This window comes from Camelina sativa, chromosome 18 (genome assembly GCF_030686135.1).
Source record: "Camelina sativa cultivar CO46 ecotype springtype chromosome 18, ASM3068613v1".
NCBI classification, from domain to species: domain Eukaryota; kingdom Viridiplantae; phylum Streptophyta; class Magnoliopsida; order Brassicales; family Brassicaceae; genus Camelina; species Camelina sativa.
Genome location: NC_141897.1, coordinates 11,621,383 through 11,643,381, shown reverse-complemented (window position 1 = coordinate 11,643,381; position 21,999 = coordinate 11,621,383). Strand labels below are relative to the sequence as shown.

General features: G+C 38.4%; 4 protein-coding genes and 1 pseudogene across 10 annotated transcripts; 1 reads left to right on the top strand and 4 right to left on the bottom strand.

Annotated features, from left to right (window-relative positions):
* Positions 1-43: 43 nt before the first annotated feature.
* Positions 44-3,170, top strand: LOC104760824 (uncharacterized). The gene is made up of 9 exons (XM_010483791.3): positions 44-480; positions 595-744; positions 1,149-1,363; positions 1,449-1,519; positions 1,652-1,817; positions 2,085-2,256; positions 2,396-2,554; positions 2,650-2,738; positions 2,818-3,170. Exons 1-9 carry the CDS (start codon positions 234-236, stop codon positions 2,911-2,913), a joined length of 1,365 nt encoding a protein of 454 aa, XP_010482093.2. The 5' UTR covers positions 44-233; the 3' UTR covers positions 2,914-3,170.
* A 1,878-nt stretch (positions 3,171-5,048) lies between these two features.
* Positions 5,049-8,298, bottom strand: LOC104760823 (glutamate receptor 1.3). Its single transcript, XM_010483790.2, has 5 exons — positions 7,962-8,298; positions 6,631-7,859; positions 6,214-6,520; positions 5,748-6,121; positions 5,049-5,638 (listed from the first exon to the last, which is right to left on the bottom strand). Exons 1-5 carry the CDS (start codon positions 8,269-8,271, stop codon positions 5,252-5,254), a joined length of 2,607 nt encoding a protein of 868 aa, XP_010482092.1. The 5' UTR covers positions 8,272-8,298; the 3' UTR covers positions 5,049-5,251.
* A 2,055-nt stretch (positions 8,299-10,353) lies between these two features.
* LOC104760821 (glutamate receptor 1.2-like) lies at positions 10,354-13,814 on the bottom strand (annotated as a pseudogene). Its single transcript, XR_015588603.1, has 5 exons — positions 13,402-13,814; positions 12,049-13,289; positions 11,638-11,944; positions 11,166-11,539; positions 10,354-11,071 (listed from the first exon to the last, which is right to left on the bottom strand). The product of XR_015588603.1 is annotated as a glutamate receptor 1.2-like (transcript).
* A 763-nt stretch (positions 13,815-14,577) lies between these two features.
* Positions 14,578-17,998, bottom strand: LOC104760822 (TPR repeat-containing protein ZIP4). The gene is made up of 5 exons (XM_087498601.1): positions 16,541-17,998; positions 16,243-16,432; positions 16,121-16,153; positions 15,377-15,997; positions 14,578-15,287 (listed from the first exon to the last, which is right to left on the bottom strand). The coding sequence occupies exons 1-5, from the start codon at positions 17,884-17,886 to the stop codon at positions 14,667-14,669; spliced, it is 2,811 nt and encodes a 936-aa protein (XP_087354727.1). The 5' UTR covers positions 17,887-17,998; the 3' UTR covers positions 14,578-14,666.
* A 113-nt stretch (positions 17,999-18,111) lies between these two features.
* On the bottom strand, positions 18,112-21,777 carry LOC104760820 (FRIGIDA-like protein 3). Of its 6 annotated transcripts, none has more exons than XM_087498604.1 (5): positions 21,276-21,777; positions 20,701-20,773; positions 19,484-20,556; positions 19,106-19,278; positions 18,112-18,758 (listed from the first exon to the last, which is right to left on the bottom strand). In XM_087498604.1, exons 3-5 carry the CDS (start codon positions 20,544-20,546, stop codon positions 18,330-18,332), a joined length of 1,665 nt encoding a protein of 554 aa, XP_087354730.1. In that variant the 5' UTR covers positions 20,547-20,556; positions 20,701-20,773; positions 21,276-21,777; the 3' UTR covers positions 18,112-18,329. The 6 variants fall into 6 exon arrangements, with proteins under 6 accessions (XP_087354730.1, XP_087354732.1, XP_087354728.1 ...); XM_087498606.1 differs by having other exon boundaries at positions 18,112-18,761; positions 19,087-19,278; positions 21,276-21,501; XM_087498602.1 differs by having other exon boundaries at positions 18,112-18,761; positions 21,276-21,501.
* Between the last annotated feature and the right edge of the window lie 222 nt (positions 21,778-21,999).

Genomic DNA, 21,999 nt, shown 5'->3' with positions numbered 1-21,999 from the left:
GGAGCTTGAATCCATGTTCCAACATGGAACATTAACTCATTTTACTCTCATATTACAAGAAGATGATTCTCAGGTGGAAATGTGAAGAAGAGCTAATTGCACATAGATAGAACTAAAAAGTGTCAACTTTGCTAATTTAAGAGTTTATAGGATGCAAAAGTCTTATTCCGGTAGTTCTAATTTTTTCGTTGACTTTTGAAAGTTCAAACCTTTACGATACCAAAACCTCTCCAATGGTTTCCATTTTCCTTCAATCACCCACCTTTTTAACACCCAAGAACTACCCATTCTCATCTCCGAGGACCCGACGTGGAGCTTCTCCATTGCTTCGTGTTACAGCTTCTCGCAGCTCCTACGATGTAGTCGTTGTTGGTGGTGGGATCATCGGATTGACCATAGCCCGCCAATTCCTTACCGGGTCGGATCTATCCGTTGCCGTTGTTGATAAAGCCGTCCCTTGCTCTGGCGCCACTGGTGCCGGTAATCTTTATTTCATTCCCTTCTCTTACAAAATTGGATTCTGCAAATGAAGTTGGACTCTTGGAGAGTGAATAGAGTTGGCTTAACTTAAAATTTGTGATTTTGGGATTTCAGGGCAGGGATATATATGGATGACACACAAGAAGCCAGGAAGTGATGTATGGGACTTGACCTTGAGGAGTCATCAACTTTGGCACAATCTTGCAGAGAGCTTAAACAATGAAGGTCTTGATCCTGAAGAGTTGCTTGGCTGGAAAAAGACAGGTTTTTTTTTCTGACTACTCACTTCACTTTTGTTTAGAATTTGGAGCTCTTTAATCAACTTTTTTTATCTGATGACCTTGGCTTGATTCTTATAAAGTTCTTCACTTTAGCCCATTGGGTCCTATACACCATTAGTTAGGTACTTTTGTCAATGTTATTTTCATCGTATTCAACGAAATAGGATTGTCTTGTAGATGATATAGTTCAGTGTATTATGCATTTGGAGCTCTTTCAGCGACTTTGTTTATCTGATGATCGATCTTGTGTTAATTCCTATAAAGTGCCTCACTTTAGTTAATTGGGTTCTATACACCAATGTTAGGCAATGTTATTTTCATCTTTGTTCCTCGAAATGGCAAATTTCTTTTAGATGATATAGTTCTCTGTATTGTTGTCATCTGCAGGAAGCTTGCTCATTGGTAGGACCTCTGAGGAATGTGTTGCTCTGAAGCAAAAGGTTCATGAGCTATCTGAAATTGGGTTGAGAACTGAATATTTGTCTAGTGGTGATTTGTTTCTAAAAGAGCCTTCGGTTCTTGTGGATTATGATTCCGGGGCTGCATTTCTTCCCGATGATTCGCAGTTGGATGCTCATCGTGCGGTTGCTTATATCGAGAAGGTTGCTAGAATTTCCTGGATAGTTGAATGTCTCCTCAGACTCTTTGCTTTGTGGTTAACTTAGTTTTCTTCTTTGAGTTATTCAGGGAAACAGAGAGTTTGCAACACAAGGAAGATATGCCGAGTTCTATCACGAACCTGTTACAGGTTTAATAAGGTTGCTAATCTTTGTTTAGCTGAATTGGAACTCTTCTGAACCACAAATAAAAATGCTTTGTGTCTAGTTTGCCGTCATAATATCGTAATTTTGGTACCTTAAGAGGCTGTGTTAATTGTATATTTGATTTAGGTCTGAGGGGCATGGAACGGAGGTTACAGGTGTTCAGACTTCTAAACGCTACCTGTATGGTAAGAAGGCTACTATAGTAGCTGCTGGTTGCTGGAGTGGATCTCTCATGCATGAACTGCTTAAAAACTGCAACATTTCGCTTGACGTTCCTGTGAAGCCAAGAAAGGTTTGAGCTCTTGTCTGATTGCTCATTCTTCCATTTCATTTACCCCCGTTATCAAAATCTTTGGCAGCACAAAAATTTGGCATTTTGAATCTCTATATCGAAATGTATTGAGGTCTAAAAATTCTGGAAAGCTGAGTTCTTGAGAATGTTATTGTTTACGAGAAACAAGTATATTTTTGTTTGTCAAGTTGATCCACTGCAAGCTTCCAGAATATGCAAACTCTGAAAATAGACTGCTTTGGGATTATCCAACTAATTTCTTTGCAGGGACATCTACTTGTGGTGGAAAACTTTGATTCGTTCCATTTAAATCATGGGATAATGGAGGCTGGTTATGCGAATCATCAAAGTGCTTCAGCTTCAGGATTGGATGTCGATGAACGAATGCTATCCATTTCCATGACAGCCACAATGGATACAACAGGAAACCTTGTTCTTGGTAATTTCAATTTCATGAATCTGTGTTCACCTCTTGCCTCTTGAACTCCTGAACCAGTAAAATATCCATGTTCTTCTTATTTTTTATGCTAAAAATGTTTACCAGTCACACATGATATACATACATCTCTAAATATCAGGGAGCAGCCGTGAATTTGTTGGGTTTGACACTGAAGCTGATGAGTTTATCATCCGCTGCATATGGGAGCGTGCAGCAGAATTCTTTCCCAAGTTACGAGATATTTCCCTTGAAGATTTCATCCGTAACAGGAAAGTGAGAGTCGGGTTGCGCCCTTACAGTAAGTCTCTTGCTTCTAATGCTTCAAAGTTACTTGAAACCGGTGTTTGGAATGATCACAAGACCTGAACGTACGTGTCTTTGAACTGATGATAGTGCCTGATGGGAAGCCAGTGATTGGATCCGTGCCTGGATTACAAAACCTATACTTGGCAGCTGGTCATGAAGGAGGAGGACTTTCCATGGTAAGTAAGATTCACACTAATGTTCGAAAACCTTTCTCAAGAACATGATCATGATTCCCGGTTTCTTGAAATCGTTTAGGCTCTAGGAACAGCGGAAATGGTATCGGACATAGTACTGGGGAAACCGTCACAAGTAGCTAGTTCACCGTTTGGGGTTGAAGGACGTTGTTGCTGAGGAAATAGACGCAGTTCGGTTCAGTTAAGGGACTGAATCTTCTTGAGCATTGTTGTTGCTGAATGGTCTCTCAGAGGGAGTGGTGTCTAAATGTTTTTTGCAGTAGTGTTTGTCTCAGGCATCCTTGTCTATGCATGGTCTTGTATCGTTTCGTTTTCTATGTTTGTTTGTAATTTTTGCGTTTGGAGTTTCACTAGACGATGATGAGGATTTATAACCACCGATCATAAGCAATTAATTTATCTGTGTGTTCATAAGTTGATAATAGCTTTAAATTTCATCTACAGCTAAACCTGAAAAGAAATTGAAGGATGATCACAAGTTCATAACATTAGTGCTTTGTTGTTTTTTAATAATCCATATTCATACTTCATAATTGTATTTGAAAGCCTTGGGCAGTATGATATTATCTCATTTGGGTGTGTCAATCATCTCTGCCAAACTATTGGTTCACGAACAATAAACCCAGTGAACCAATAGTAGGTAAACCGAGTGAAGTTAGTTGGTAAATAAAAAATTAACGAAAGTATGGTGGTTCGATTTTTTTACTTGTCTTTCTAGAGCTTTGCATACAAATTAAGAAAATAGATCGATGCTCTATTATACCTTTTCTTTAATACATTTTTTTTTTTTTTTTATTGGTTAAAGTATTAAAATAGTTGGGATAAAATTGGTATTTTTAGCAGACATATGTATTGGAAATAAGTGACTGAGTATTGGAAAACAACTAAAAAACAAGAGGGAGTATTTAGTTACAAGACAATGCACTTGGAATGGGCATACTAGTAGTATTTAATTTAGTTACTACAAGACAAAGGAAAAAATATTATTTAAAGACTAGGAAGTTTTATAATCATAAGCTAAGTTGTTTAAGATATCCTCACCAAAATCTAATGCATTATCTTCTTCTTTATGGCTTAGGTTTTGTATTTGTTCAAAAGGTAATATACGAGTTTAGATTATAATTTGGTGTGATCTCAAATTTATTGTGCGACACCTATGAAACAGTTCAATCACCTATCTAATTCGTCAACAAGACTGTAGGTTAAGGAGCAATAGGATCCTCTTGAATCTTGATTCAATATCTTCATGAAGAATTTTAATCCCTTACAGGCAAAAGGTATTTCCTCAATCCGCATTCAATCCTCTCCCATCCACTGCTTAGTTGGTTACTTATTTTTGGTCTTCCTATTACAAGAAAAGACCAAACACAGCTTACTTATGTCGGGTCAATAACTTAAAAACCGTACTCTTTGTCAAACTTTCTGAATTAATCATCGTCTTTGGTCGGTCAATATCCCATAAATCAGATACCATTGGTTCTGCTGAGATAAATACAGTGATTCAAATCATTAACCAGCTCATACAGAGTGATTATGTATCAAGATATTGTAAACCAACCATGTGCCCATGTAAGGATCACTGAAAAATAAAATCCTGAGGACTGAGTTAAATTGGATTACAGATCAATCTAGCAAACGAAGAAATTGCACCAAAACATGGAATTAATGGTCTTGGGACAGAGTGCGTTTGCTTCTCAAAAACAATTATCACATAAAATTAGACCAAAAAAAAATGAGACAGATTGTGCCAGTAGATTAAGGGCCTAGATAATCATTATTTTTTATCAGATCCAGGCGAGTGATACTGACTAAATTCCTATTTCGCAAGTTATGATTTTCATAAAATTGATTGGATCGTGATATTCTTAACCCAATCAAAGAAGCTGAGACTTGCTTTAAAACCCCAAAAAAAAAAAAAAAAAATAAAAAATAAAAATTATCTACACAAAAAAATAGAACAAAGAAGTAATCTACGAACAGAGAGAGCTGCCAAAATTTTGAAAGATTAACTTAAACCCTAGAGATAGAGATGCGAGAGGCGTTGTTGTTCTTGAACAGAAAGAACAGAGTTTATATATAGTCTGAGATTAGAGAGGTGGAAGATTAGGGTTTGTCTGGTTAATGGACTCAATGATTTTAATGATTTTATCAGCCTAGCCCAATAAAAGCCCATTTATACTCTGGACGAGGTATTTCGTATTTCAGACTCGGTTTACTTCTGGTTTATGGTTTTCATATTTCTTGGTTAGTAATTAATGTCTATAAATTCCGGTTTATATCGGACTTGTGATATTTCTTGTGTCCGAACCATACATTATATAAGTAGTCCTAACCAACATAATAAAATGGTTTTTGAATCTGATTACAAAGGGTCTAAACATCATTTTGTACCTTTTTTTTTATTTTTATTTTTTGTTTATCGAACGTTAGGAATTTACAAGTAAGGAATGGTAATGGAACATTTCTTGTGCTCTATCCTAAATCATCAGTTCCTATTATTGTATGTTACGTTGAGCCATTTGAACTGCATTTTCGCCAATGCGGTCATCCAGAGGACTAGGATGGATAGTTCTTGTGAAGTGTATCCTGAAATTGATAATTTGTCGCGAGAGGAATAGTTTAACCGAATTCACAAGAACTTCCCTTTTGTCACGGAACCAAAGAACGACAAGTGCAGCAAGAGCGAAAGCGAATGAAACTCCGGTGATCATAAACAAACCGCGGAATCGGTAAAGGGTTATAGGATTTGATGTATCATCGCTTGTGTATGGAAGTTGATTATCAAACCATGTTTTCTCCATCTCGTTAAGCTTCTTGCTCGTCCTTAGCTTTATTATTTCTCGGGACACATTAGGCACCAACTCAAAGCCCTTTTGAAACATCTGATGAACACATGGATATAACAAACCCAAACATTTGTTTTTGTTAGCAAGTCAAAAGTAAATAAAGAGTAAGGAAGCTTATGAATATGAAGAAGAAGGATATACATACAAAGCCGAAACCGTTGGTGGTAGATTGTGTCTTGACCATGAGAAAATGTGTCGGATTCTCGCCAAGGAGAACTTGAAGGTATGGCAACTCATCAACAACAAACGAGACAGTTCTGTTTAATAATGCTTGAGCATAATCTGCAGCACTATTGAGACCAAGGGATCTCATTGCTCGGAGGCTGGAACTGGTTAGTGCCACATTTGCTATGAGAGAGCCTGAGAGGTGACCCACATAGTCTTCATTAGAGTTAAATCGTATCTGTTGCACTGTCATCATTGATGTCAATGTTGCAGTGTAACTTGCAGTCAAAATGAGTACTGCAAATACCCAAACTGTAACTACAAATCTTGATAAGTTGTGTTTTAGCCTCTCCCCTGAAAAACACATAATAAACATCAAAATGTGAAAGAAAACTAATTCTAACCAAGACTCTGTACTATGTGAATGTGAAAAAGTGGGTACTTACTGTGAGCATACACAAGAGTGGAGAAGCCAAACCAAAGAGCAACTCCAATCTGTTTTGACCAAGATCCTTGGAACTCCTTGTTCTCAGATCTTTCTATCAACCAAACTATAATGCCGGTCAAGACAAAGAAAGCTGCACTTGTTATCCAAAGATCTGGTGTTAAAGGTTGGAAGAACACCCACATACTCCTCTCCTTTGGTGCTACAATACCAAGACCCATTTCTGTGAATGGCAACGTCAAATCAACATACATCGATCTGTTCGAAGTGATTGTAATATCTCCCACTGCCGCATCATATTTGTCTTTCTGTTGGATGCAACACAACATTTTCATGGAACTCGATTATGTCTCCACACACTCTACATTTATCAAATAAAATATTTGTAAAAATAGTAAACATTGACATTGGTTAGTACCTGGCTATGAAGTGCATAGGCAAGATTGTCGTAGTTACTTCCATTAAGCCAAGGTATGTACTCTATTTCATAGTTGAAAGGACTAATCGAAGCTCTAAAGACTTCTATACAAAAACCTTCAACAATTAAATCATTGGTTACTGGATCAGTCTCCACTTTCATCAGTCTTGGGAATCTATTGCTAGATGTAACCAACACCCTCAGCTTTTTACGATCGCTATCTCTTAGACTATTCCCGTTCGGAGTTTGAGCAGACCCACCAGGCCAAATTATTGTCTCTAGCTTGTTATGAGTAGAAGATAAATGTCTTCTATTGCTAAAACTACCGTTAGAATTCCAGAATCCTACCCTTCTCTCACCTGATCCTATCATATTCACAATCTCAAACTTTTGTGACAACAACTTCTTATCATTCAATTGAAAGTCACCCCTCAAACCCTTAAACCTAGTCTTTGTGATTGCCTCAAGGAGAGTTAATGACACATTTGACATCTTTGTTACTTCCGCTGCACTCGCCAGAGCCCAAGCTATATCGTGAGCCCATACGCCTGAGATACTCAACCGAGTAATGTCCGCTTCTTCAACAGGTAGTGAGTTTTTCAATCTCGTAGTGAAATTTTGAAGCTCTTTTGTCATTGGGATGTAAGATTTGAAACCAACCACACCTTCCATTGCCTCCTTTACAAAATCATCAATGGACTCATGGAAACTGTTCATGCTTTTTGCAGTGAGTATCCAAGCAAACCCATCACCCATCAACCCTAGTCTCGCAGCACATGGGAAGAGATGAGTTGCTATAACTTCAGACAAATGAACAACAAAGACAGTAGTTCCCAAGTCCTTCAGCTTCTGTAACCGATCGATCACAAAACCCTCACTTGAAGAGACAGTAAAACCAACCTTGGACTGTACACGAACGTTGTTCTCATGAAAATGCTCCACCATAAGTTGCATACTCTCTCTCCAATCATCGTGATCTTCATAAACAAGAGCAACACTGTTCCAATGAAACCCATTAATAAAAGATGTAATCCCCTTTGCCTCAGAGGCAGAATCATGTGTGGCTTGAATCAAGTGACTGTATTTGCTCAATGACAATGAAACCGGAGAGTTAAGTGAAACCACAGGAACCCTAGCTTTCTCTCCAAGTTCCCCTAAAAGCTTAGCTTCTAGCAACGAGTTCCCGCCAATAATCCCTTCTACTCCTTCGTTTTGCAGCAGATCTACAGCTGTTTCATTCACAAAAGATACAAAAAAAACCAAGATTGTGAGCGTGAATGAGGACAAAGAAGAAGTGACTTTGTGTAGAGACTAGAGAGGAAGTGTGTTACCAGAAGCAAGAGCAAGAAGAGGCTCTCCATGAGAGTTTCTGAATGAAAGAGAGATTCTTGTTTTGTAACCATTGTGAATAGCGTAGAAATCGGAAAGCGCCAAGGAAACAGAGCTTTTCACTATCTTGCCTTCGACGGAACCCAAATCCAAAACCAACCCGACCCGGACTGGAACCTGTTCATGCCCCGACCTGAAACGTCCATCAACCTCGTCGTTTTGAGTTGAAGCAAAAGAGCCGGAGATGAAGAAGAGAAGCAAAACAAGAAGAAACGATAGCAAGATTGGTTTTTGAATACAAAATTTCTCCATTAAAAAATCTACAGAGAAAAAAAGAGAAAGCCCACGTTTGTTGCTTTACTCTTTATTATTATATAACACATGCCGTGTTTTGTTTTTTCTCTGTCTTGTCTTACATAAAATGTAATGTATACATACAAAAGAAGAAAAATTCAAAGTTTAGGATGATGACTTTTTTTATATGATTGTTAAGAGGGTGACATTAGTCAACGAAAAATTTGGTGTGGGCTACCGAGGTTGGCTACTCTTTTGTTTCTCAGGTCACTAAATTTATAATGTTTGGTGACGAAAGTAAAAATAGGACTCTAGACGATAAAATTTGTCAACGGACCCATCTCTATTAACATTTCAATTATTAACATTTTTGAATTTGGTTTATGTCCTTTAAATTTTACTTATTTAATTTTTTATAACATTAACCCCTAAAATAATTCTATAAATAACATTGCAAATAAACTCAAATACTAAATTTTCTTAAATTGACCAACATTTGTTACATTTATTACCATAAAATCTCGACAACATCTATACATTCCGATTTTTCCAAAAACAACTCTACCCATTAAAGTTTTAACCCATTAAATCTCCAAAACTATTTTTATGGATGCTAGAATATCTCAAATTCAAATGATATACAACAAATTTTCCATAACAAAAGTTTACAATATCCATAATTATATTAACATTAATAAATTTCCTAAACCGAAAATCCAATTATAAAATGTCACATTAAATATGTTGAAAACCTCCCGTATAATTTGGTTTATTTTTTATTTTTTGAAGAATTACCAAAAAAAATAAAATTCTATTAATTATCATAAACTATATATATTGACATGGAAAAAATTATAAACTATAAAAATATGCTAATTTGGTAAAACATTACATGACTAAACTTGATCAAAAAACTTATTTTGATTATTTTTTTACGCAAAAACTTATTTTGATTTTGGTGAGACGGGTTGGCATTAGTCCTATATAGGGAGTTAAATGGAATTGTTTTTTTTAAACACTTTTAGATGTGTATCAGGAGATAAATGTATTACTAGACTATACATATACCACACGGGTTAAAACCTTGAAAACACTACAAAAATCCTATACTTTGAATACTTATATCAAATACCTATAAAATTTTATATTTTTAAAATTAATAAAACAATAACAAAATAACAAATAAATACAATATAAATTTTAAATTTTTAAAACTAAAAATATTGTCCCGCGGTGTACCGCAGGTTAAATCCTAGTATTAAGTCATAAAAGCAACATATCATAAAATTTAAGAACAGTTGTTATTAAAATCTTAATACTGTTTCCCTACTTCTAGTTTAAAAGACCAAAGAGGAAACACCATTATAGTAAGAACAAATAAGTGGTTTTGCTTTTGGTATGTACATTTTTATGTAACTCCATAGTTGTTGGATAGTATTTAAGTACATCTTTTACACCTCTTTTTATATTTAAGGATTAATTTGATGGTACGTACACTAATTTTCATTTCAAAAAGATTTTAATATTTCAGATGCATCCCCTCTTTATTAATTGGGAAAGTACGTTTTTGAACTTAACGTGTAAATAATTACATCACAATGCCATTACAAATATATGTTATGTACTAAAAAAGAAATCAATAAAAGCCACTAAGGATAAAAATGTCAAATATTAATTTATTCAATTTAGTTATTTAGAAAAACAAAAATACATTATTAATTTCAAAAGACAAATATATTCAATCATTTCATATCTAACTTACCATATTAATTTTCCATTAATTATTATATTTCACCTTTTATTTTCATATGATTCTATTTTTGTTAAGCCAGATATGAAAGTTTTATCAATATAACTAATTATTCTTAATATTATGGACTATCTAATATAAAATACAAAAAGTTATAAAGATGTATAATATTGGATCAAGTGATCCTTGGACCCTCATTTTAAAAATGGAACACCTACTGAAATTCCCCTAAGGATTAAACGTTTAATTTGCGAAGTTTAGTGTGTGTGTTTTTTATAAATGTGAATGTCAATTTACATTGCATAAGTGCTTTCAATATTACCTAAAACTGGATCATAGCGGATATCTCATTTTGAAAGCACTGTCCAGAAATTAATCAGTGGGAGGTATATTTGCTACCAAAAACTCATAAAGTGGTTCTGAATGGTCCACACTACAATTTACAAATTGGTCACAATCATTTATACTTTCAGACGTAAGCAAGTTTGGATCAAGAACTAATGGAACATTGAAGATGGGCAAGGTTGTTCTGAGAGGCTCCAAGCTCATAGTTAGAGTCAGAGTCAAAGACGTACCAGTACCACATCGCAACAATTGTGTAAGCTATAGGGTCATGCAAAAGAACAGGAACATCCACTTCACTTGTAGTAAATGGACCTTTTGCTGTATATTAATCAGTACTTACGGTCTGTTACGTTGAGCCATTTGAACCGCATTTTCGCCAATGGGGTCATCGAGGGGACTAGGATGGATAGTTCTTGTGAAGTGAATCATGAAATGTCTAAGTCGTCGTGAGAGGAATATATTGGCCGAGTTCACAAGAGTTTCCCATCTTTCTTGGAGCCAGAGAATGAGAAGTACTGCAAGGGCAATAGCGAATGAAACTCCGGTGATCATAAACAAACCGCGGAATCTATAAAGGGTTATAGGATTTGATGTATCATCGGTTGTGTATGGAAGTTGTTTATCAAACCATCTTCTCTCCATCTCGTTTAGTCTCTCGCTCGTCCTTAGCTTCGCGATCTCAGGGGACACAGTATGCACCAACTCTGAGCCTTTCTGGAACATCTGAAACGTGGTTTAACAAACAAAACATTTATTATCAGCAAGTTACAAGAAGATGAAGAGTAAAGAAATAGATTATGCAGAATATGACACATACAAAGCCAAAACCATTGGTGGTCGATTGTGTCTTGACCATGAGAAAATGTGCAGGATATTCACCAAGGACGACTTTGAGGTATGGCAACTCGCTGACGATATATGAGACAGTTTTGTTCAACAAGGCTTGAGCATAATCTTCTGAAGTATTGAGACCCAATAATCTCATTGCTCGGAGGCTGGAATTGGTGAGGGCCGCATTTGCGATGTGGGAACCCGAGAGGTGACCCACATAGTCTTCATTGGAGTTAAATCGTATCTGTTGCACCGTCATCATTGATGTCAATGTTGCAGTGTAACTTGTAACCAATATGAGCACTACAAATACCCAGACTGTAACTACAAATCTTGACAAGTTGTGTTTTAGCTTCTCCCCTGTACGTCACACATAGTGAGCAGCAAAAAGTAAGCATCTCTTTCAATCTTTTTTTACCAAGATTGGCATATACAAATGTGAAATAGTGATTACTTACTATGAGCATAAACAAGGGTAGAGAATCCAAACCAAAGCACAACTCCAATTTGTTGTGGCCAAGATCCTTGGAACTCAGGGTTCTCAGGTCTTTCTATCAACCAAACTATAACACCCGTCAAGACAAAGAAAGCTGCACTTGTTATCCAAAGGTCTGGTGTTAGAGGTTCAAAGAACACCCACATACTTCTCTCCTTCGCTGCTACAATTCCAAGACCCATTTCAGTAAATGGCAACGTAAAATCAACATACGTCGATCTATTAGAAGTGATTGTAATATCTCCCACGGCCGCATCATATTTGTCTTTCTAAGGGATGCAACACAAAATTTCAATGGAAGTAATTCAGTTTCCACACACTCTACATAGATGAAAAACTACTTGTAATCGTAAAATCGAGCCATGGCTAGTACCTGGCTATGAAGTGCATATGCAAGATTGTCATAGTTACTTCCATTGCGCCAACGTATGTACTCCACTTCATAGTTGAAAGGTGCAATGGAAGCCTGAAAGACGTCTATACAGAACCCTTCGACATTTGTTATCTCATGTGTCACTGGATCAGTATCTACCTTCATCAGTCTTGGGAATCTATTGCTAGATGTAACAAGAACCCTCAACTTTTTTCTATCGCTCTCTCTTCGAATACTACCTTTTGGACTTTGAGCCGACCCACCCGGCCAAATTATGGTCTCCAGCTTGTCATGAGTAGAAGATAAATGTCTTCTATTGCTGAAACTACCATTAGAATTCCAGAATCCTATCCTTCTCTCACCTGATCCTATCATATTCACAATCTCAAACTTGTCTGACAACAACATCTTATCATTCTACTGGAAATCACCACTCAAACCCTTAAACCTACTCTCTGTGATTGCCTCAAGGAAAGTTGATGATATATTTGGCATCCTTGTAACTTCAGCTGCACTCGCCAGAGCCCAAGCGATATCGTGAGCCCATACGCCAGAGATACTCAACCGAGTAATCTCACCCTCAATAACTTCTTCAACAGGGAGTGATCTCCTCCATCTCAAAGTGAAGTTGTGAAGCTCTTTTGACATTGGTATATAAGACTTGAAACCAACCACACCTTCCATTGCCTCCTTTGAGAAATCATCAACGGACTCATGTAAACTGCTCATGCTTCTGGCAGTTAGAATCCAAGCAAACCCGTCACCCATCATCCCTAATTTCTCAACACATGGGAAAAGACGAGTTGCAATAACTTCAGACAAATGAACAACAAAGACAGTAGTTCCCAAGTCCTTCAGCTTCTGTAACCGATCCATCAAAGAATCCTCACTTGAAGATACAGTGAAACCAATCTTGGACAGTATACGAATGTTGTTCTCATGGAAATGGTCCACCATGGGTTGCATACTTTCTCTCCAATCATCATAATTTTCATAAAAAAGAGCAACACTGTTCCAATCAAACCCATTGATGAAAGCTGTCATTCCCATAGCCTCGGAGGCAGAATCATGTGTGACTTGAATCAAGTGACTGTAATTGCTCAATGACAATGACATGGGAGAGTTAAGTGATATCACAGGAACCCTAGCTTTCTCTCCAAGTTCCGCCATAAGCTTCGCTTCTAGCAACGAGTTCCCGCCAATTATGGCTTCCACTCCTTGTGTTTGCAGCAACTCTACAACTGTTTCATTCACAAAGATTGTGAGTTGTACACGAATAATCACAACAGCAAAAAATGGAGACAGAGAAGAAGGTGATTTGTGTTGAGAGGTTGAAGGTTAAAGAGTATGTACCAGAAGCAAGACCAAGGAGAGGCTCTCCATGAGAATCTCTGACTGAGAGAGAGACTCTTGTTTTGTAATCATCGTGAATAGCGTAGAATTCAGAAAGCGCCATGGAAACAGAGCTTCTCACTATCTTTCCTTCCACGGAACCCAAATCCAAAACCAACCCGACCCAGACCCGAACCCATTTATCATCATCGTCGTTTTGACTCGAAGTAAAACAGTTGGGGATGAAGAGACACAGAACAAGAAGAAATGAGAGCAAAACAGAGTTTTGAATACAACAAAATCTCTCCATTATTAAACTTTCCAACTAGAGAGGAGGAAGAAGAAGAAACCACACGTTTGCTGCTTTACACATTTTTTTTCTTCTATCTATATAACTGATTTAAAGCTTTTAGCCAAACCCATGCTGTGTTTTACATTTTCTCTATTCTATTAAATATATAAATAAAAAAATCGTATGTTAGAAGAAGAAAAGTTCAAAGTTAACGAATTTGTTGGAGGATGACAATAGTCAACGGATTACACAATTTAAAAAATAAAAAGAAGAAATTTCGTAGTACTAAGGCTTGTACTCTTTCGTATCTGAAGTCATTGTTTTTGGATAAACCGACTATAATGTATAATGTTTAGTGACGAAGTAAGAAAGAACAATATATGAAAAATGAAGAATCTATTGGACATAATTTATCGACTGACCAAGTTTTAGCAGAAAAAAAAATTCAACCCCATAGCTTTTGGATAGTATTATCCTAAATCCTGTGCCGACAGAACTATTCAACAAGTACTTAGTGTGAGGATTACATATACTAGACGGTCAAAGATATCTAGAAGTAGAAGAAAATGGTGAGGGTCGTCTCATCTCAAAAGTTAACGATCTCATTTGATAAAAAGTCAGTCAACTTCCTCTGTAATCTTTAAGTTTTATAGGCCGCCACCTAAAACTAAGTGAATTAATAACTATACACGACCACCAAACTCTTTCTATCATAAAATCTACGGTCAAATGAATTTTGATCTTAGTTAGATTTGCATAACTCTCCCATGAGAGATGAATGTTAATAATGTTATGATCTTAAAGGAGATTATTATGTTTGCTAGATGCTAGGAGACAACCTATTCAAACATAGATGGATGTTTGGGATATTCTAAACCCGATTAGAAGAATAGGTGTAATACATGTTTCAAGAAGTCTTTTTCTATTGGATTTGGTGTATTCTATATATCGATTTATGACAGTTAAACTATGTAAACAGTTATAGTGACTGACACTATGCAGAAGGAACTTTGGTCTGAAAACCAGCCAAGTAATCCTGCATACAAGCTTCATAAGTATCCATACCTGTAACCTTCTCAGCAATTTCCAAACCGATGCTCAGCCATTTTTTAGCGGTCTCAAACTGTCCTAGCCTCACTGGCAATGCTGCTCGGTTCCAAGCTGTCATTGCGAGCCATTTCCCTTCCTCAGTCGGGTATTCCCCTTCTTTTAAACCAACCATGATTCTGTATGCTTGTTTGTACATCTTTTGGATCGCTTCTTCATCCTCTGTATCACCTTTGTGGACGCTGGATATGGAGATCAGCTTCCTGATTATGAGAGCTATGGTTGGGTAATCTGGTGAAGCAGATGCGATCAGAGCGGATAGGCATTCGTTAAAAGCAAACGTTGACACGTCCGGGTTGGACCGTGGACTTTGAGAGGCGAAAATTCCTAGTTGGAGAAGATAGTTATAGTTGCAAGACTTGGAACCAGCAAACGTCTTTACTACAAGTAGCTGGAATGCAGAATTGTCGAGCCTTCCGTGTATGTCATATGCAACTAAGGTGTACATGAAGATGAATTCTGGCTCCATTATACAATCTTTACCATCTGAGAGCGAAGAAGACATAATCTGCATATATCTAACCATACATTAGTGCACTGGAAGGTAAATCTCAGCAAGTAATGGTACTAATATTAACAAAGAAGCGAGTAAGAGACCTTTCCAGCTCTCACGAGCAATTCTCCAGCGAGTTTCACTTCGGTTTCAGTCAGTGCGCTCTTGTTTTGCTTTTCTAAAGCAATCATAGCAGTAACACTTAGTATTATAGAACGACAAATCATCATTTTGATTTCTCCCGACTCATCAGTATCCAAACAGCCGTAAAACTCCGATGCCAGCCTCATGAATTCACCACAGAGCTCATATTTCTTTGCACTCCCACATCTTGACCCAAGATTCCAGCAAGTCACAGCAAACCAATTCTGTTCTCGTTTTCCAGTTTCTCCTGATCCAAAGAAACATTCTGCCCCAATCTTCGCTGACCTGCTCTCAGCTTGCAACATAAATTCAAGCGCTTGTGTTTCACGACCAATGTCCTGAGTCAGTATAGTGACTAAGGTACGGAAGACCACGACCTCTGTGGTAGGCATGGTCTTTCCTGAGATATGGAAACTGAGAAACTTCGAAAGAGATGCAATAGCAACTGGAAGCGCTTGGCAAGAAATAGCTTCATGCGCTGAAAGGGACAGATAATCTGAAGAAAAATCAAGGCAGGACGTCATTGCATTGATCTGACCGATGGCACAACTGTAATCCTTCTGTTGCAAGTAGATCTTGAACTGCAAGAATCAGAAGCAAAGAGATGTTGCTTATTAGGATTTATTCCAAACAATCTCAAATTGCTAGGTAGCTGAAGGCCATATGTTGAATAAAAGCGTACTGTGGGGAAAACGACAGTTTACCTTAAGAAAAGAGCAAGCAATATTAGGCTCAAGCTGCAGACAGAAAACTAGTTAGCAATTCTGAGTGAAAGATCCAACTAGGAGAACAGTTGGAAATAGAAATTCCATAGATAAATGTGTACCTTTTCAGCTTCTTCTATGTATTCAAGAGCTCGATCTAGCTGACAGAGCCCGAGGTAGCAAAGACACAAAACCCTGAAGCCTTTGGCTCTGAAAACTCTATTTTCTATATCATGTGGGATATAGAGCATTGATTTCTCATACATCTCTGCACTTATCTCATAATCTTTAGCACGGAAATGATCTGAAGCGCTGTAAACAGCAAGAGAAACCCGTATTAGATTCCCAGGACACTTAAGGAAAATAAAACAACAACAGAAACCAAAGGAGATGACAGTTACATGAATGGCAAAAACCTACCTGTTCCAGAGAACAGAATGAATTGCCTTCCTCTCCTTAGTCACTGCTTCACCAGCAAAGAGAGCAACAACTCTCTCATCTGATACGAGCTGAGCCACAACATTCGCCCTAATTCTCGAACCATTATCACCTCCTCTACTCTCACCAAGCACCCGATGGGCCACTCTAAGCGCTGCCTTTGCACTAACATGACACCTTCCCAATAGACCTAAGAACACACCCTTCGCAGTTTCTGCTCCAGCAGTCCCCACAACCTCAAAATATGCTTCCACAGCAGATACCCACACTGCCTCTGGAATGTCTTTGTTTCCCACCATACCTCTCAGCTCCTTCTCTGCCTCACTATGCCTCCCAAGCCCTAACCAAGCTTTCATCGCCAACACAGGTAATGAAGCATGTTGATCCGCTCCATCACTGCCATTTCCTCCATTCCTGAGAACTTTCACACATTTAATCACACTCTCGAACTCTCCCTTTTGCAAGTGCACTGCTGAGATGAAACGGAGAGTTTTGATTCTCATGGTAGTAAACTCCATGGTGTCTTCTCGAGTTTTTGCTGTACCCAGCCCCTTCTCACAAAGATCCAACGCCTCATTCATGAGCCTGAGAGCATCGTTTAGACCGCAATCGTCGTCATCTCTGGCCAAGGAGCTTTTACCAAACGCGAGGAATTGATTTGAGAGCGATTTGTAATGCTCCGGTGAGCCAAACAACAGATTCTTCGCTCGATTAAGCAACGTTACAGCTAAATTCCGATCAGAAGTTTCCCAAGCAGTTTGAGATCGCGCTAGGTTTAGATCCAGGAACAGTCTCTTTTCACCGGCATCGGAAATTTTCGCGATATCAATTTTGGAAACGATTTCGGTGGCTCTCTCGAAGCAATCGGAGGCGAGATCGAACTTTTTGAGACTGTGCCACACTAGACCAGTACGATAGTAGAGGATAGAGGACTTAATCGTCGGAGATGGGACTCCGTTGACATCCTTAGCGAGAAATAGCATATCGGCGGCGACATGTCTGAGATTCGCGATAATCTCGGCGGAGGTAGATGAGGACTGGAGAGAGGCGGCGTTAGAGAGGTCAACACAAGCGTTCCAGAGACGAAAGCTGAGCTTCCATATGGTGAGCTTGAAGGAGTTATCTGGAAAAGGAGCGAGTTGACTCAGCCGAGTTAGGGATTGTCTGAGAGAAAGAGGGAGAGATTGAGGAAGCGGCTGATTTTTGGAAATGGCTTCAGATTGTTGGATCAAAAGCTCGATCTCGGAGAGGAGAGGATGTTGAGTGCGTGACTCGGTTTCCCGATGATGCAGACGGAGGTCCGGCGTGGTGATTTCGGCGATTCGCATTTCGATTGTTGGCGGGAGATATCAGAGAGCGAGAGAATTGGGAATTTCGAAGGAGTGAAAAGATATTTTAAAAAAATTGAAAATTGAAAAGATATTTCGAGAGAATGGGCTTAGTGTTGGTTTAAGGTCGAGTTGCGTCCATATTTGGCATCATACCGAACCGGTTTAATTAGTATTAATCACCTCTTGATGGATATGTATTTTTCTGGTGGCAAGAGAGAAAACAATACAACATTAAAGATAATTAATAGAAAATTCAAGAGTGTTTTTGTTTTGTTTTTTGTTTTGGGTAGGGTTGATCCTTAAAAATACTAAAATCATCCGTACACAACAACATCAAAGGGAAAACAACTAAGGAGAGAGGAGTTAAAAAAAGAGCTGCCACACAAGTTAACACCAAAGGGGAGTCACAGTCACATTTCACCATCGCCTTCTTTTGATCACTAGTGAAAGTAAGGAGGAGGAGCCTGGTACTGATAGCAGTTCCCGTAGAAGGTCCCGTGTGCAGGAGCGGGACTGAAAGTGTAAGTCTGAGCAGGTGGTGGCGGTGCTTGTGCTGCCATGATTGGACCGCTAAGGAACGGTCTGTTGTCATACACATACTGTGGGTACCTTTCAGGGATGACTCTACCATATCCTGTCTTGTTGTTGTTATTGTTGTTGTTGTCACTGACTCGGGGTTGAGCACCACGTGGTCGTTTTGGCTGAGGCTTTGTGGGTTCTGTTGCTCTCTTTTTCTCTGCTTTGGCCTTCTCGAGCTGGAGAATCCGTTTCTGAAGTGGCTCAACTGGGTACTGCTCTTCCAGGTTATGCTCTTCAATACACTTTATCACAGCTTTAACCCCTGTGAGCTCCCGCTCATTGAACTCATCCTGCTTTTGGTACAAAAATATAAAATTATGTACGAAAATCTGAAGCTGAATGTAGCATCAGCAAGTACTATGATACCTTATACACCTAAAATAATTAATAATGAATGCATCTGTATTGAGTTATAAGGATTTTTATTAGTCTGAAGTAAAGAGATGAGAGCTAACTGATGAACAGAGCTCATAAATTTTTCAGCGAGGTAAAATTTACTAACAGCCAGATTGCTCAAGAAAAGGTAACAATAGTTCAATAAAGATCAGACCAATAGTTCTAGGCAACGTCCATTAACAACAAACCTCTTAATTATAATAGATGTATAATTCAAGTTACCAAGTCAGGAAATACTTGCCCGAACAGCAGGAGATGCATTGCCAGGTCTGCCTTGGGAGGAAGATCTTCTGGCCTCAGTCAAGTAAGATTTCAGTAATGCAACAGGAGGGAACTGTTCTGTGAGTTGAAACGCAAATGCCAAGTTAACCGCATCAATCTGTTTTCCACTGTTCATGAGAACTTCAATTACACCTGGAATGGAAGGAACAGCACATCAAAGATTAAGATCCATGCTGTAGGTAGAGAATCTGAATACTATTAAAATTGTAAAAACATAATCCACGTCGTGTTTAGGTCCTTGACCAGAGACCTAACTCAGATACTCACATGAATACAAAACACCAAATTGTCATAACTTGTAAGATAATCAGCCATATCCAAAATTTAGAGAACAAACCAGGCATTTTGTCTGATAGTCCCAGAGAACGGCACAGCTCAGCTGCCTGACGGCGACGTGAAACCATGGGGATCAGCTTCAAGAGTTCATCCTCTTTAAAGTCGGAAACAATAGCAAAAGTGGCTAGCAGTTGCAGGAATGCATGAGCCTCTAAAGAATTACCATTGCAAGCATCCATATCAAGAGTCTCCAGCAGTGGATTCCATCCTTCTGCAATAGTTTTTGCTCTCTGCTTAACACTTTCTGAGAGAACAGTGGAAAGGGAGTTGAGGCCCAAACCAGATAACAGTATACTAAGGCACTCCATCAACATGATACAGGTCCTGCGCATGCCCAGGAGGTTAGCGTCTTTCTTTCCATCAGCAGATGGTGCCTCCATGGGGTAAAACCCTTCCAAAGAGTCCAACACTAAGCTGGCTGGGTTTGCTGCAGCTCTGAATGCAATAGGAATCTCCTCCTTTAGTGATGCAAGGTTCTTGCGGTTATCTGATACAAACTTATGGAGCCCTGTTGAGTCCATATCCCCGCACAATTTCAGTAACTGTGGATAAGCCTTCACCTCAAAATTTCCCATCACAGGTGAGATCTGAACATCTTGCACAGTACCATCCGGATTATCATCGGCAATACTATCAGCAACAAAGGCATTGGGTGAATCCCTTACAGCATTTTGTGGCCAACGTTCACCAATAGAAGGTTTACTGATGGGAGCATTGTTGTACTTATCCAAAGCACTGTTTATAGTAAACATAGCTGCGTCTCTCTTCTTCTGAAGCCTTTCTAGCGAAGCCTTCTCCTTAGCCTCAACAGCTGCCTTCTTTTTCTCCAACAGTTCTTGAGCTTTCCTAGTTTTGGTTTCATACTCTTTTTCTTGATCTTCAAGCTCATGAAACCGTCTCTTCAAGGACCTCTCAAGCCCATGAAAATGCTCCTCGAGTTCCTTCCACTTCAGATTAAGTGTTACAGCACGCTGGCTTTCAAGTTCAGCAAACGCCTTCTGAAGCTGCTGAATCTTAGACGATGTAGAGTCCATGAGCGAAGCAACTGACCGAGTATCCTCCATCACAAAAGAGCTAAAGACAAAAAGGTAATTTAAGTACAAATGAAAAAGCCTCGAACAAATAAATCACTCATGTCAGAACTACAAATCTTATTGAAGAAGAAGATATCCACAGAGAAAAAGGGAGCAATAAAACTTCAAACACAAAAGAAGTTACCAATTCAAACAAGTCCAATGTCCAAGCAGCAAGAAAAGCTCCAAAATATCCCAAACTCGAACGACACAAACAACTACAAAAATAAATCATCAAGAACAGAGATACGAAGATCAGTAAAAACTATCACTGATAAATGGCCTACAAGCAAGTAAAAGACAAATGAACTTGTAACCCCCACAAAATTTCAACCGATTCAAGGAAAATTAAAAAAAAATCATATTCCTAGAGATACACCCACAGAGAAACAAACTCATCTTCAAGAACTAATCCGACGAACTTATTCAAAAAAAAAAAACTAAGCTGGAAACAATACGAATTTCATCAGAGAGCAAACAGATAAACAAAATGAGAGTTCTTTAAAAAAGGCAAGCTGATTCACTGATTCCGTGAAATTACTACTCAATCCATAACACAAACAAGCTTCAAGAGCAAAATTCAAAATCCTAGAAGAAAATTTTCGTTATTAATGGAGAAATCAGCAAACCCTAGCTACAGTGAACACGAACTCGAGAAGCACAACATAAAGAAATCACTTGAATAGAAAGAAGAACAAAAAAAAAAAAAAACAACGTTACCCGGAAGAAATCAAACCGAAGTAAACCCCTAAAAAAAGAAGAGATCAGAAAACTTCAAGAAGCACCGGAAGATCGTGGATCCATGTTGAAGAGCGATCGAGAGAAATCGAGGTTAGGCAGAGAGAGAGAGAGAGAGAAGGGGAAAGTGAAATCCCTAAAAAGGAAAGAGGAAAGTGGAAGAGAGGCCAAACAACAAAAATAAAGCAAAGTAAGATTTATAACAGACACTTTTATTGAGCACACCCCAATTTTACTTAACTCTCTAGTACGCAGGCACGTGAGTACGTTGGTCTTGTGTGGACCGTGTGGTGTGGTGGCTCGTCCTTCACCATCATCCCTAGGTCGGACCAAGTGACCGTAGTGGTTCTAGTCAAATCCTTTTAAAGTTGTGTGTCACGTGAGTTTGTCTGAAGCTGCCGGGGAACTTGAATTCCTTGTAATTTACTCTTTCCTCCTTTATTTTTTTTTCTCTTTCCCATTAATTGGTATCTTCACCCTCTCTATGTTTTTTTTTTGGTACCAACCCTTTTAAATTCCTAAAAATTTCCCTTACCACCAAACACACACTCAATCTTTAAACCAATGTGGCTTCATGCTTGTTGGATATGGGTTTCATCCCACTTTATCAGGCCTTCCTCTCAGCATGTTTAGCAAACGGTCAATGAAGTTTCTAGAAAGGTTGACGGTCTGAATAGAACGATTTGGGCCGACAACACGCTTAGAC